This window comes from Aythya fuligula, chromosome 1, assembly GCF_009819795.1.
Source record: "Aythya fuligula isolate bAytFul2 chromosome 1, bAytFul2.pri, whole genome shotgun sequence".
Taxonomy (NCBI): Eukaryota; Metazoa; Chordata; class Aves; order Anseriformes; family Anatidae; genus Aythya; species Aythya fuligula.
In genome coordinates, this window is record NC_045559.1 from 135,210,858 (window position 1) to 135,226,855 (window position 15,998).

General features: G+C 38.6%; 1 protein-coding gene across 2 annotated transcripts in view; it reads left to right on the forward strand.

Annotated features, from left to right (window-relative positions):
* DHRSX (dehydrogenase/reductase X-linked) overlaps positions 1-15,998 on the forward strand; it is a 215,173-nt gene that overhangs the window by 87,408 nt on the left and 111,767 nt on the right. For both annotated transcript variants that reach the window (XM_032187688.1, XM_032187678.1), the window contains exon 3: positions 7,012-7,080. In XM_032187688.1, coding sequence (XP_032043579.1) covers positions 7,012-7,080 — 69 coding nt within the window. The remainder of the gene's footprint in view (positions 1-7,011; positions 7,081-15,998) is intronic.

Genomic DNA, 15,998 nt, shown 5'->3' on the forward strand with positions numbered 1-15,998 from the left:
CAAATTAGCCAAGCTGAAATGCCCATTTGAAGACTGTGTCATATCTTACTGCATGTGAATTTTTATAATAAATTAGACTTCAAGTTCTGATCAGTCCTCAAAAATTAATTATGCTGAGGAAGTAAAAGAAAGAACTGGAATTTGTTAGTTCTAGATTTCCTATAATACTTAGTAAAATATAGGGTGGTTTTTTTGTTATCGTTTTTTTGTTTGGTTGGTTGTTTTTGTTATTTAATTGTAAAACTAGAAAGTATGCAGCTAAAAAGATACAGTGTTTATGAATAGTATGGTGATTATTATGAACTGTGTAGAAATAAAATACCACCCATCAGAAAAGAAATAAGCCACTGTGATTAAAAACAAAGTTTCTTGATAAAATTAAAATATTTTGGGACTACTATCTTTTGCATTGAACCTTAACACACCCTTAATGTAGTAGAAGCGTAAGGTGAGCAAATGTGCTTGGTAGGCATTTTTAGAAAGAACATTGTGGATAGTCCAGTGAATATGGAAAAAATCACAGGTATTACAACAGACACAAAATTAAATTTGTGATGATAAACTTTGAAAGAGTCACTGCAGTTTTTCTTATCATGGTAATTTAAACAGCCATTTGAATTCATTTAATTTTGATTTTCAAAATCTTTTGTCAAGGCTTATGATTCAACTTTGGGATGAAGCAAAGGGACTCCTGATCCTGTAGATGTGTGTTCAGTACATTTATAAAAAGTACAGAAAAAAGCTAAACAGTGAGATAATACATTTTGTGCAAATGTGTTTACTCATTATTAAGGGATTTGAACATCTGACACACCAGGAGAGGCTGAGAAAGCTGGGACTGTTCAGCCTGGAGAGGGAAAGGCTTAGGGGAACCTTAAATATAAGTATAAATAGCTGACAGGGGTAGCAGAGAAGATGAAACCATGCACTTCCCATCAGAGCCCAGTGACAGGACCAGGACAAGATGCAATGCAGACAAAATGAAGTACAGAAAATTCAATGTAAGCATAAGAAAATACATATATATTTTTTTTTTCCTTGAGGGTGGTCAAACAGGGGACACAGCCCTGAGCAACCTGCTGTAGCTGACCCTGCTCTGAGCAGAGGGTGGGACTGGAGGGTATCCAGAGGTGCCTTTCTGCCTCAGCCATGCTCTGAGCTTGTGAAATGCTAACTACCATGAAGAACAATGAAGAATCTCATATTATTAAATGACTGGGTGATGACAGCATGGGTAAATACTGAGACTCAGTAAATCCAAATACTGCATATGAGGAAAGCCAACCGCAGCTGTATATTTACAAGAATAGGATCCAAATTAACTACTACCACTCCAAAAATAACAATAATAAGAAAATAATTTGTGATTTACTGTTGAAAGTTCTCTGTAAAGCATCTTCAATATTTAATGCCTGTCAAAAAGGCAAATAAAATCTTATTACTTAGCAGGAAAGAAAACAAAAACAAGATGTGAAGTGTCCTCTTCCTTTGTAGAAATTATTGTTTGAGCTTGTTGTAAATACTCAAAAGGAGCCTGGTAGAACTGGAAAAAAGCAGAGAAGGATGATGAGGAATATGGGATAGCTTTGTGCAAGGTGGGGCTAATAAACAAAGGTTCTTCCGCTTGCAAACAGATGACTGATGTGTGATATCATAAAGGCTTATATAATTATGAGTGTTACAGAGAAAGTGAATAAGAAGTGGTTATTTTCTCTCTATTATACACAGAGTAGCGAACATCCAACAATTTAAAAAGAGGAACAACTGAAGTATGACCTTTCTAATCCAATTAACTGTGTCATTAAATCACAGACTTTGTTGTCCCAGAACTCTTTGGAGGCCAAGTGCTTGAATGAATTGAAAATGTGATGAGATGAAGAAGTGGAGGGTAGGTTCACAGAGAAGCTAGGAGTAACCTCTGATTCAGGAAACCTCTTAAACTACTTGCTTCTGGAATGGTGTATCAGAAAACTTCACTCTAGTTTTAATGCTGACACTGACACTTTTTTCAGCACCTGCTACAGGTTGTTGTTGGAAACAGCACTTTTCTGGTTGTATCTTTGGTTTGATAAACAGGGGCATTCTCACATCTTCTCTTGGAACAGTTGGGGTTGCTGAAACTTAGGGCAAGAATGATGATTTGTTTTCTGTTTGGAAACTGACCTCCTCCTCCTTACTCAGTTTTGCTTCTTTTCTCAAAAGCAAGCTCTCAGTGATATTTTTGCCTTTCATGTCAAAAAGGCATGTATTAAATTGTGAGTGCAGTACAATGAACTGGATGACAAAGGCCATGTGGTACGTCTAGACATAAGGAAGCTGTGTGTCACTTTCTCAATGCCTTTTTGTACCAGGACATATCCTTATACCTGGCTTTGTTGAACAACAAATTAATGACTTGGAAATTTCATGGGTGAGAGACCTATATTCTTTTTTCCTAAGCAAGACATTTTTTCATACAAGACTTTACAGATTTCTCATTGTTAGAGCTTCTGGGGGGCAGTCTTTTGTCTCTCTGAGGCACTGTTATGCAACGCCATGCACACTCACAAAATCATAATCTATACCACTAGCTGGTATGATTTTGTTCTTTTTTTTTTTTTTCTGGCAACTTTGGGTGCTCTTGCAAGCCCAGTCTTCTGGCCTGTGCTCCACTTGGATCAGTTCCCTTCAGTCATATTATAGTAGCATATTAGGATTATGCTACTCTGAGGAGACTCCTTAATTCAAATTCACATTTGGAACCTCTCGTGTGTTCTGTTGCACAAAGACACCTAACCATCACCATGTGTAACTTCTTAATCGTATGGTATACCAACTTTATTACCATACTACCAAGCTTCTCCTGGCAATGAGCATATGCATTAGAGTTTGTAGACACCACTTCTAAACTTGGATTACTTGAAGTGATTGGTGAATATCTTTGCATTACATGTACCACATCTGCAAGTCAACTTTCCTGCTACCCTCCTACCTGAGAGCTGAGCATTGGCTCCCCTCCCCTTTCCAAAACACCATAGCCAAAGTGGGGCAGTGGGGAGGGCCACAGGGCAGGCTGCTAACCCTGAAAAGCTATTTAGTTTTAGAGATTAACTGCTATATAATTATGGCTAAATAAGAAAAGGGGGTTGCTGCCAACTGAGAGCCACGCTGTGGCAAAGGGTGGCCCTCAGCCTCCAGGCTGGAGGGGTTGGATGTTTCTCTGATCTGCCATGTCTTGAGTATTTTGGATTTGCTCAGTGTCCATTTCAGGAGCTTTTTATTTGTGCTTTGGCTTTGTGTTCATTCGTTGAAAGTCATGAAATTCTCCCTTTGCTAATTCTGGCTTATAAAATTTGTGCTTTTATTCTTTCCAGGCAATCTTAAGCTTCACAGGCTGTATTGTTGTTCACAGATTATTCTAAATGTCTTTCTAATGCCTTGCAGTGCACTCCCTTCAGAGGTCAAGATGGTAAATTCCCATTTCTATTAAAAAAAATTATGCAAAAAGCCTTGCTTTTTGTCAGAATCAATTTTGTACATTAGTTATGAGTTATTGGTGATTAGCAATTATTATTTTGGAGAGATTTTCACCTTCTAAGGAATTAATAATATTTTATAAAGAGCACGTAAATATATTAGTACCCCTTAACTAGCAACAGTGTAAGTGTTTCTGTAATGTACAAATTCATTCATCCATGCCAGGCTTCTGGGGGCTGTATTTTTGCCATCCTTATTCAGGCTGAGCAATACTCTGTGACAGTTCTATTGAAATCCCCGAAACAACTTCCAGAGTTAGAATCTACTTAAACTGATTAAGATGACAGAGTCTGACCTTTAGGGTAAGATTCAAAGCCTCCTACTGGTGATAAGATTTTTTCTGTGTACTTCTGTGGTGTCTTTAGTTCAATGTGCTTTGACTTGTGACATTTGTGTAGAAAAATGTTGAAGAGGAGAGTCATTTTTTGGACTAAAAGTTGTATTTGAATTTATCTCCTCTCCTCTCCTCTCCTCTCCTCTCCTCTCCTCTCCTCTCCTCTCCTCTCCTCTCCTCTCCTCTCCTCTCCTCTCCTCTCCTCTCCTCTCCTCTCCTCTCCTCTCCTCTCCTCTCCTCTCCTCTCCTCTCCTCTCCTCTCCTCTCCTCTCCTCTCCTCTCCTCTCCTCTCCTCTCCTCTCCTCCCCTCCCCTCCCCTCTCCTCCCCTCCCCTCCCCTCCCCTCCCCTCCCCTCCCCTCCCCTCCCCTCCCCTCCCCTCCCCTCCCCTCCCCTCCCCTCCCCTCCCCTCCCCTCCCCTCCCCTCCCCTCTCCTCTTTCTTCAATATGAGCTTCGGTATTTTGCTAAGAACTAGAATTTTTAATGCTATTAATATATCTTCTTTTTTTTTTTTTTTTTTTTAATATGATATCTCTTTTTATACAGATGCGTCCATTCAGACTGGAATTTATTTTTATTTTATTAGTTTTGTTTTCAAAGTTGGTTGTAGTCAGTGTTATTATTGAATCAGTCTCACCTGAATTATTGACTATTCTATGGGGACAGAGAAGGAAAGCATCAGACAGGGCACTGAACATCTTGCATAAACAATTCTTGAGACAGCTGTATGCATTTTGAGCTCCCAATAGACACTTTAAATTTGCAAGAAAAGCATAATTATTACAGTTTTAGGTACTTCCACAATCTAAGCTCTCAAGACATTGAATCCCTTCTTCTTAAAGCTTTTGTTCAGATTCCCTCACTGCATAAAACCATGATCTATCTTCACCTTCTCGTCCTCCTCACCACTTGAATCCTTGAAGGGTAGGCAGAACTTACGCTACAGATGCTATTGAGCTTAAAATGGATGCATTCTGGTTTGGATAAAAATGGCACACTGAGCATACAAAAAATATGGTGAATCATCTGCAAAAAGTCAAGCAAAGATGATTCTCCTGTATATCACAAAGTTTTTCTACACAGTTGTTACAAATACAGTACTGAGAATCTAAAATACCTGATGTTGGTAAAAATTTGACCTTCACTTAATAAAACACCACCCAGCTTAGTTTAGAGCACTCTACTCCTGTTTAGTGTGGTTGGAAGTTGTGCCCTTTAGTGAATCATTTACATCAAAAAGATACACAGATTTTGTTTGATTTTTACCAACCTAAAGGCAATTGTGGTAGCTTGTTGACTTAAAAAGTATTTTTTGAACTTAAAATAATTAATGTAGAACTTAAAAGGAGGCTGCTCTTTTTCATGCCTACCGTTTACTTTGCTTCGAGGATTCCACAAGGATATACTTGAAGAGAAGCAGTGAAACCTGTCCCTTTCTTCTTCCACTCATCCTCAGCAAGGGGATGCTGATCCCCTTAAGCAAAATCAGAGGTGTAGATCACTCTCACAGTCCTATGGTATCTTTGTGATACTTGTCTTTGAACTTTTTGTTAGGATTTTGATAATTTGTTCAGTCTCCTAATTCTTTCTTACAGGATTTTCTTTGAAAGAAGTATTTCAAAAGCCTCTATTGCAGTAGCAGCTTTCGCCGAGGTTGTTTCAATTTTACAGTACTCAAGCTTCAGAATCTAGTTTTCAAACTCTCTGTTGAATTGGGCTGGAAACAGACATTTGAAATGACTGCTTAGCAAAATAATTATTTTATCGCAGTGGTCTAGAATGAAAAACATGCAAATATGAATAACATGAGCTCATTTGGAGGGCACTGAGCTTTAATTAATTACCATTTATATAACAGCAAAATAACGCAAATTAAAATCTGTTGTGAACACAAGTTCTCTTAAAAGAAAAAATCAACTGATCATACTGAGAGGTAAAGACACTGGAGGCTTAATAAGTTTGTTCTCTGCATGAGGAGTGCTGAATGAAAGAGGAATCGCATCAGACCTTCACAGAGTTGGCACCAAACTATTTTTGTTTCCCAAAACAACACTCTTATCTGGTGTTACAACACACTGAGCTTGAAATCTTACTCTACTAAATCACTTTGGGTGAAACAGTGAGGAAAAACAATCCTTTGCCTATCACCCTTGTGCCCAGATTTCCCTGGATGTGGCAGTTTCACTGGAGGGTTTTTTGTTGACAGTGCATCTGTATCTGGAAATTAGCATCAAGCTGAACATTTCTGTTCTTTAAAGACTTGGATGTCTTTAAGCAAAACAAACAAACAAACAAACAAAAAACACAAATGTCTGCTTTGTTGTTTTTGTTAGTTTGCTTGTTTGGTTGGTTTCTAATTCTTATCCTTTCTTGGTTAGTTTGAGCAGTATAATTCCAGAGTTAATGTACTTTATAAAGAACAGTTATAGGCCAGTATGACCCTAGGTTTTCTATGAGAATTATTTTATCTTAAGTATCTGAAATGTCAAATGTCTTTATTTTGGCTACATTTATGTAAATGTCAAGTCTTCTTGCCTATCATCAAGACAAAGATATATATTACCATCAGATATCAGTGTTGCAAATCATTTTTTTTAATTATTATTATTTTTTAACTGCTCAAATACAGACGCACAGCAAAATTGCAAAACAGATGTCAGATAACTATTAACTGTCCACGTCAGCTGAATGGCACAAAAGGCATTTATTTGATGCTTAATCATATATTCCGTTAGTACTGGTAAAACTTTTCCTGAGCATTCAGAACAGGTTAGCAGGGCCTTTTCTCCAGCTGTGAAGTTCTTCATTTTGGAAAGAGCAGAGGGTGGTCCACTCTCACCTACAGTAAAGCTTTTTTAGAGACTGGATGTGATATAATTCACGTGGCTCACAGATTTGCATCTACATTCAGCTGTTCCACCCAGCAGGTGGTCATAGCTTGCATGAATAAATGAGATGAACAAACAGAACTCATGTGAACAGCAGGGCATTTGTACAGAGCTCTTTAAAGACCTCTGCTGCTCTAACAACAATGAATCACACATTTTCACTTAAAACTCATAACTGGTTTTACACTGTGGTTAACCTGTAATGATAGCAGGCATATATTCACTGTCCTTAAGTTGTTTGCATCACCAATTTTGTGTTTCTGTATTGTGACAGCTGGAAACATCGAGAGTGAGGGCCAAGAAGCGGTGAGGAAAATAAAAGAAGAAACTTTGACTGGAAAAGGTAAAATACTACATCCTTTTCGTTATTCCTGTATTGTTGCTGAAGCTTCTCTTATATGAAGTCACCTTGTGTATCATTAAAGTTTTCTAGTTTTGAGAAATTAAATCTTCAATCTGACACAGGATTAAGATATTTTTGTTAAAATGTGCTTGACTTCCTCATTGTAGGTCACTGCAAAAGAGCTGGCTGCAAGTATACTGTCTGTGTGTGCAGTCGTGTTGCATGTGCACAATGGTTTAATGACTGTGCAGAAAATCAGAACAGTAGTTATTTTTACTAAGGACAGGATGACAGCAGGTTAAGAGTGGGCGCGTTCTTTTTCATTGCTGGCCTTTCTTCTCATGGTGTGTATGATCCCATAAAAAGGGTGATTTTTTGAAGATGCTCCTAAAAGAACTGGGCTGCCCAGATGTACTATTTGATGCATAGCTAAGACTTTTAATCCATCAATATATATATATATTTAATAGATGGACCTTTCATATAAAGCCAAAAATCTTGTGCTTTTGTGGTTCTTTCGGGTTTGTTGTATTTTAATCTTATGAGAGATTGTATTGAGAGAGGCATAAGGAGAGCAGAGGTTCATATCTGAGAAAAGGCATATTACAAATATCTGCTGTGTGATTATAACTTACGATTTATGATGGAGGTTAGTGCATTTAATATTTTCATCTCTTGGATTCCTTGGGTGTAGTTCCTAGTAGTGTGTGATGATTCACTGCTGCCACTTTGATGTATCATTTTTGGCAAAATAATAGGGCAGTGTTGGTACTCCACCCTATTTAGGATCTTCATGGCTTCTTCTGAGATCTGATTCTGTTTTTGTGTCTCTAATAATTACTGTTATGATGATCAAAATAAGTTAATTATTGTGCAAAAAAACCCTTTCATTAAGATTTATCTTTTGACTTAAATAAATGTGCACCCATCATAGCCTCAGGATACATGTATGCTAGTTAAAAGCATCATAAATTAAGGCATAGTCAGAGGGCTCATGAGAGGAAAAAGGTAATTATTACATCATTTAAATCTTTTGCTGGAAGTTTCTCTACAGAAACCAAAAACATTTGGAATTAATTACATCACATGACCCACATGAAGTCAAGTAAACCAGGTTCTACCTTGCTTTCTCACATATCTGTGACAGCAGACCTTTCCAGCATCATAGGCTTACCTGATTGTTCTGAACAAAGCAAGCTTTAAACTTCAGTTAGAAACTTTGTCAAGATATAGCTGGCAGTTGGAGGAAAAATAAATTACATATAACGTTGACTGAAGTTGTTCCTCACCATAATTATGATGACTGAGGCTTAAGTAGTTTCAGGACCTGATAGATTTAGCCTAAAAACAAACTAGAAGGGTATAACCTTTGCAGAATGTGTCTCTGATTGGGTGATATTTATATTTGTAAGTGCATTATACCATACAAAGGACTCAAGTCCGGGAAGGAATCAAAGGTTTCAAGTCTAGAAGCAGTCATGTGCTCTTGCTGTTCAATGAATTTGCACATCGTTGAAATATGTGTGCAGGTATTGTGCATGACTAGACTGAAAACACACCACCTTTTCAAAGGCAACGGTTCAACTTCTGTTTAGTCACTGCATTAAAACATGATCGGTTACCTTGACCGTTTCTTTTTTTTGAGCACTTTCAGTATACAGCACATGGGTTATATAGTAAAACAGGGCAAGAGACCCTGTCCTCTCCTTATTGCCTCCCTGAACAACGTGCTGCACAAACGTCACCAGAGACAGCTCAGGGAAAAGGTCAGGCTTGTTGAATGTGTGTAATTACAGTGTTTTCAAGGTGATGCCATCCTTCTGCTTCTTGGCCCACTGTCTGCCTGGGGCTCTGTCTGCTATCTAAAGGTAAGTAGTTTTACTTGACATAATTTGCACTCACTTCAGGGACAAGTGAGATTCAAAGGATGTACATAAATGGTTCCTATGAGGTAGCCAATGAGCAGTAATGTGTTAACAGCTTCAGAAGAGAACGGTGGATAATAACACAGCTATGCACATAGGTTATGCTTTTTTGCAGCAGCAACAGGGCAAGACATGAAGAGGGGGCTGGTAACATTTTTGAATAGAGAGAAGCAGGAAGCCTGGTTTCCCATACTGGAGGTATTGAAACTAGAGCCAGTGCAACAAAAATGGAAAAGCCCTGGAGAAGGAGGCAGTTGTGGCAGTTCCTCTACAAGGTGGCAATGCTAAAAACACAGAAAATCTAAGCAATGTGTCACATCACCTCTTCCTACCATCCACCCTCTCCCATGGTGCTATACCAGAAGCCTCCTTGGTTCCTCTTTCCCTAAACCTGTTGACTCAAGGGTTTTCTCAACTGCCTCCTCTAAGACAAAGCAGTTGAAGCCATCAGATATCCAGAACAGACCAGAAGTGCTGCATTATCATTATTATCAATTATCACATGGATGCTGTTTCCAAAAGGCCAAGGGCAACAGATTGCTATGTTATGAATCGTAAAGCTTTGGGGAAGCCAAAGTGATGTGGGCATTTATCTTGCTTCCATTTATTAAATTGGGAATGCGTACTGTTAATAGTAGTAATTATATGGCTGGGAAAATTGTTGATGGCTAGGAATTGCCACAGATATTCTAATTGTGTAAGTTTTGATTGTATGCATAGGGCGTGTCTGTATTAGTGCATTAGTTCAGATCAGGATAGCGCTTTTCAGACAATGTACAAATGTTGCCTGCTTGCTGAGCTCTGGTCCTCATCTGGAAGGGCACTGCAGGATGTGACCTGGATTCTCCTTGGAACAAACTAACCTGGGCGGGAGATGAGCTGCAGCAGTAAAAGACCATCAGTGCAAACTTAAACATTTTCTGAAATAAGAGTTTCAGCAATCTAGAGAAATGTGTGTATCAGGTCTCCAGCCCAAAATGAGCTCTAGAGATTCATTTTTGTCGATCCAAACTACTTGTGAATGTAGCCATAACCACAGTTACCAGCCCTGAACAAATTACATGGAGTTACAGAATTTGGACATTTCTGTGATAAACTCATCTGTTAGTGATACTAGAAAAAAAAATCTTTCCATGTACCTAGTCGAGAGTATCTCCTGACTCAGTTACCCTCAGTTTACATCTCTGCAAATGAAAGCTGTTTTTAGCCTGATGATTACAAACATACAAATGTTGGAAACTAATATATAAACATGAATGAAAGCTTTATTCATTCCAGCATGGGTTCAGCAATTAGCAAAAGTTTATGCATAAATATAACTTAGCACAGTACCAAGGAAATACTCACAACTGCAGTGTAGGAGCAGGAGTTGCAACTAGACTCAAAGACAGAAAAAATAAAAGTTAGTGAGAATATGGGGTGTAAAAGTCATATTAAGCACAGACCTCTTCAAAAGGAGAAGCCTGTGTTTAATCTCACCCAACATTTTTTGCGGCAATTCAAATAAAACCACAATTATAAAGCTAAGCACTAAATCCACAGCATTCATGAGGCTTCCATTTGAAGCTAGGTGAGAAAGGAAGAGGAGACTTTCTCACTCAGAGCCAGAGGAATGTAGAGGTTAGCATGGTGGCAACCAAATTGTGTCATTTACAGTCTGAGCCACATTAAGGCAGCGTGAGCCAAGCAGTAGGAGGAATGATATCTCCTTAAAAACACTGCAATTCACATGCATTCAACAAGCCTGGCCTTTCCCCAAAGCTTTCTCTGGAGATGTTTGCACTACGTATTGCTCAGCAAGGAGAAGACAAGGTCTCTTGCTCCCTTTTGTTATATAACCTTGTATTGAGCAAGGAGATTTTCCTTGTTATCAGAGATCTGAGATCGAAGAGTTTGCCCAAAAGAGGAAGGGGTAATCTAGCCAATAGGTACCAAGCATAACTCATGGGTGGTTACTCCACTGGGGCTTATTTATATGTCATGTACCAATTTTAACAGTACATGTCACATTTTTCTTACTTATATCTGTTTGTTGTTGGCTTTCCCTTCATGAGAGAGGAAGCCAAGTGCCCAGTGTTCCCAATTTCCAAGATTTTAGATTTGTTTTTGCCCAAGAGCTTATGGTGGCATGGGCCAGGGTTGTGCAAGCTGGTTTAGGAAAAATTGTTTTATTAAAATGTGTAAAAATGTCACTCAGGATTGTTTCTTTGACGTGGCAAAGGGCATCGTTATGGAAGTGATCATCCAGTTGGTGAAAAAAAAGTAGAAAATATCTGTTGTTGAGATGTATTATCAATCTGTAAGTGTGCATAAACATGTGTGATTTATGCTTGCTCATGTCACATTTGTTTTCCATGGTACAGTAGTTAGTAAAAGGGTGATGTGCTGAGTTTGTGAGTTCATCTGACAAGGATGCTCTGTCCCTTCCACCACGTTTCTGCTTTGGCATATCCTTTTCCTACCACTGCTGATGCTGAAAGACTTGTAGGAATGTTTTAATGTTATTTCTAGCAATTTCAGTACAGTTTTCATCTACATGGTTTCTTTTTTCCTGCTGTTGTGTTACTGCCACTACTTAGCATTGGCAGGTCAAGGTCTGCCCTTGTTACAATTGTACTACTGAACTCCAGGCTCATGAACACTTCTTGAAAGACAGAAGTTGGCAATATGAAAGAGTAAAGAAGCCTCTATCTGATGGTGTGTTACTTTGCAGGACCCTGCAAGGGACTGTGGAGCACTTCTGTTTTGTCACATGAAGTACCTTGCCTAGGATTATTTTTTTCTTCTCATAGGCTAGTCTAGGGTTAGTTATATCAAGTATATTCAAAACATATGAAAATACTTAAATCTTGAAGAATATTTTATGTGTTAAGCTTAACCCAGGTCTGTGAGGACTGGGTCCTTAATGTGCATGAGGAACAGAACACCGCTTGCTAGAGTGCTAATATGCACTCTAGTATTAGAGTGCTAATAAAACTAATATGGAGGCTAACAGTTTCTTTGTGCTCTTTCCACGTATGTCCCCTGTGCAGTCAAGTAAGTAACTTTTTGCTCTGCAAAAGGTGCCTCCAGAGGCCTGAAGTAAAACCATCTAGGTAAATAGTTTACAAATACATTGCCATGCATTTCTCTTTGTTTTAGATTATACTTCAGTGCAAAAGCATGGTTAAATTCATTATCTGCTTGCTCCTTTCTTTTTTGTTCTCCTATTGACTTTTAACATAACGTGTTAAAATTTTCCTCTGGGTGCTTACTGATATTTGGAGCAATAGAGAATCTCCCATTTTTTGTGATTCTTCAGGCACCTTAGAAAATGAGTTGTCATGTTAATAGGGTGGCAATCCAGATATTAAGAGCAATACAAATACGGTAAAAATGAAATAAAATCAAGGTAAAGATCTTATTAATGAGATTAAGATAAAGTCTTTCAATTATAAAATGTATTCATAATGCAGGCACAAGCTCTGCCTGTTACTTTGCTAAATTCCCATTTCCATTGGAAATGCGAAACATATTTCATTAACAGGCTCAGCCACTAGGAAACATGATTTTCTCTTATTTAAATTAATTCTAATTGAAACTTAGAGACAAAGAAGTGCACAGGTGTAGCTGTAGGCAGAATAACAAAATCCTTTCAGATGTTTTGAAATGATTTTCTGACTATAAATCACCTAAGCTTTGTATGACTAATGGGACTGGAGCTCTGAGGTTAGAATTTTGCTGATTATGCTGCCTTACTGAAAGGCAAATCAGAGAAAAGGAATTTTAAAGATAAATTGCCTCTGCAAGGCCTGAAAGTACTCCCATTTCCCCCCTTCTACAGGATTCGGATCCTATTTTATGTACCTCTAGAGTCATGACGTCAAGCAGCGGCCTGATAGAGGTGCTCCTGGGTTTGACACCTGCCATAGTGTGCCATTATTTTTTCAGGCACAAGAGGTATTTGCAGGCAGGTTCTGTGAGCTATTTCCAGACCTTGTCAGTCCTCAAGAAAACTGCCAAAGAATGCTGAAAGATAAAGCCAAGAAAAGGCAATTTGTTTTCTCACTGGAATGCTTTCATATATCTTTTTCCAAGATCTACTTTATATAATCCTATCTTCCATGGGCTCTATGTAGGACGTCAGAAGTTAATTTGCTTATAACAAGTAGAGTATTTTCTGTGCAAATGCCATCAGCTTCTGCACTAGGGATCCAGCTGTCAGGAGAGCAGAGAACTTGCAACTTGAGGTAAACACTGGAAAATCGGAGCCTATATTTGAAGCACTTATGGGCTGTACATATAACCTTCCAAGTGTGAGCTGAATGTAAACAAACTACAAATGTAATGTATGAATGTAATCAAACTACAGCAGGCCGTAGTCTACCTGGGTGCGCAGGCAGTGCTGGTGTTACACTGTTGGCTCCAAATTCTTCCTGTCACAATGAAGTAAGACATTCCCTCAGACTGGTGTCATCCTTCTGGCTGCTTTTTGGCCTTGTGAGCAGCAGTGAGTGCAGTCAGCTTCATCTTGAAAGGCACAGGGACTCTGACTTGAAAAGAAACCCCCCAAAATAAGGAGCACTCAGGCGTAGGAAGCACAGGCATCACTGCAGGTGTCCTGCAAGGCTCCAGAATGAGCCCCAGGCTTCTTCCCTGGGACCTTCACACCTCTGAAGGAGTAACGCTAGTGTGCCCATGCATAACTTGTGTTTTGGGAGCTGTTTTTCAACAGCAAAGAACAGCTTTTAACAGAAGTCTGATTTCGTAAACGAGTTACAAGCTCTGTTCAAGGAGAATATCCAGTGGACGGTCATGACTGATTGTGGGCCTGGAGCACCCCTCCTACGAGGAGAGGCTGAGAGAGCTGGGAATCATCATTCTGGAGGAGATAAAACTCAGGGGGACTTCTCTTTGTGTCTAAATAGCATGTGGGGGAACTAATGAGGAGAGAACTGGGCTTTTCTTCTCGGTGGTGCCCAGTGGCAGGACATGAGGCAATTGTCACAAACTGACATTCAAGAAATCCCATTTAAACATAAGAAAACTATTTTATTTTATTTTATTTTATTTTATTTTATTTTATTTTATTTTATTTTATTTTATTTTATTTTATTTTATTTTATTTTATTTTATTTTATTTTATTTTATTTTATTTTATTTTATTTTATTTTATTTTATTTTATTTTATTTTTGTACTCTATGGGCTACTGGATACTGACACAGGTTGCCCAGAGACGTGGTAGAGTCTCCAACCTTGAAGATCTTCAAAAGCCACCTGGACACAGCCCTGGGCAACCTGCTACAGCTGACCCTGCTCTGAGCAGAGGTTGGGACTGGAGGTACCCAGAGGTGCCTGTAGCTCTGTGACTCTATGAAATTTTAGCAGCCAGAAACACAGGAAACCTTGTCTGCTGACTACTGGCGTTTGTCCTCTATCTTTGTGGCATAAAGCATTGCTTGTGAAGCATTGCTCCTGACTACAAATGATGTAGCTTACATAGATTCGTAGTGTGCAAACTCTTCAAGGAATTCTGTTAGTTTACATTCAGTGCCCATAAGAAAGCTCCTAGGCACCAATAATGATAAGAAGAGCTATAATGTGACCATAATGCAGTCTTAGGAAAGAGGTATTTGAGAACAACTTTGGAGAAGTGTAAAAAAAAACACCTTTCTAAGCAGATAAAGTACCTGTTTTATGGATAAAGAAAGAAAAGTGATGGAACATTGATTTTGAGAGCAATATTCTGTGTAAAAAGGCCTGGAAACATCGACCATGCATCTAGAAAATCTTGCTGTTATTATATATATATATTTTAATGCAGCTCATAGACTAATATATTTTATGTTAAGACTTAAATTTTAAAACTAAAGTTTCAAATAAAATTTGTTCAAGATTACATGATGCATGACGTCTCTGCCACATTTTCACATTCAGAATAGAAATTAGCATGCTCATGTAGTTCAAAACCCTTCTCAGTCTAATTAAAGGCTTGCAGGAAAAGTGTAATGCCAGTGCATTTTTATAGTCTTTTCTGCTACTTTGTGCTATAAAATCTTACTTGTAAGAAGAAGAAATCCTCCTAAGGAGATGAATAAACACTTGAATTAATCAAAACATCTAACGTGAGAATCATTAATAATGTCTAATAATCATGCCTGGATTTGGATTTTTCCTCTTAAATTGAGGCCATATTTCTCACCAATATGCTGTGAAATGTTACCTGCATCTTATTAATTTCCCCGTGATCATTTTTGGCTGTTGTTGTGGTTTAACCCGGCCGGTAGCTAAACAGCACACAGACAATCGCTCACCTGCCCCCCTCCCTCTCTGGGATGGGGGAGAGAAACAGGAAAGTGAAGCCTGTGAGTTGAGATAAAGACAGTTTATTAAGACAGGAAAATAATAATAATAATAATAATAATAATAATAATAATAATAATAATAATAATAATAATAATGGTAATATTACTAATAATGTGCACGAAACAAGTGATGCACAATGCAATTGCTCACCACCTGCTGACCGATGCCCAGCCTAACCCCGAGCAGTCCGGCCCCACTCTCTCCCAGCTAGCCACCCCTATATATTGTTGAGCATGACGTCAGATGGTACGCAATACCCCTTTGGCTAGTTTGGGTCACCTGTCTGTCCCCTCCCAGCTCTTGCTGCATCCCCAGCCTGCCCGCTGGCAGGACAGAGTGAGAAGCTGAAAAGTCCTTGGCTTGGTGTGAGCACTGCTCTGCAACAATTAAAACATCAGCATGTTATCAGCACTCTTCTCATCCTAATCCAAAACATAGCACCCTACCAGGTACTAGGAGGAAAATTAACTCTGTCCTAACTGAAACCAGGACAGCTGTGTTTTAGTCCATTTTTAATATTAAGTCTGCCACAGTCTTCTCTTACCAACATTACTATTGGTTTCAGGCTGCTTGGAAGGAGTAGCTCTTCACAACCGATTCGACTTGAAGAAACAAAATAAATCTCTTTCCAGCATTTAGTTTGACCT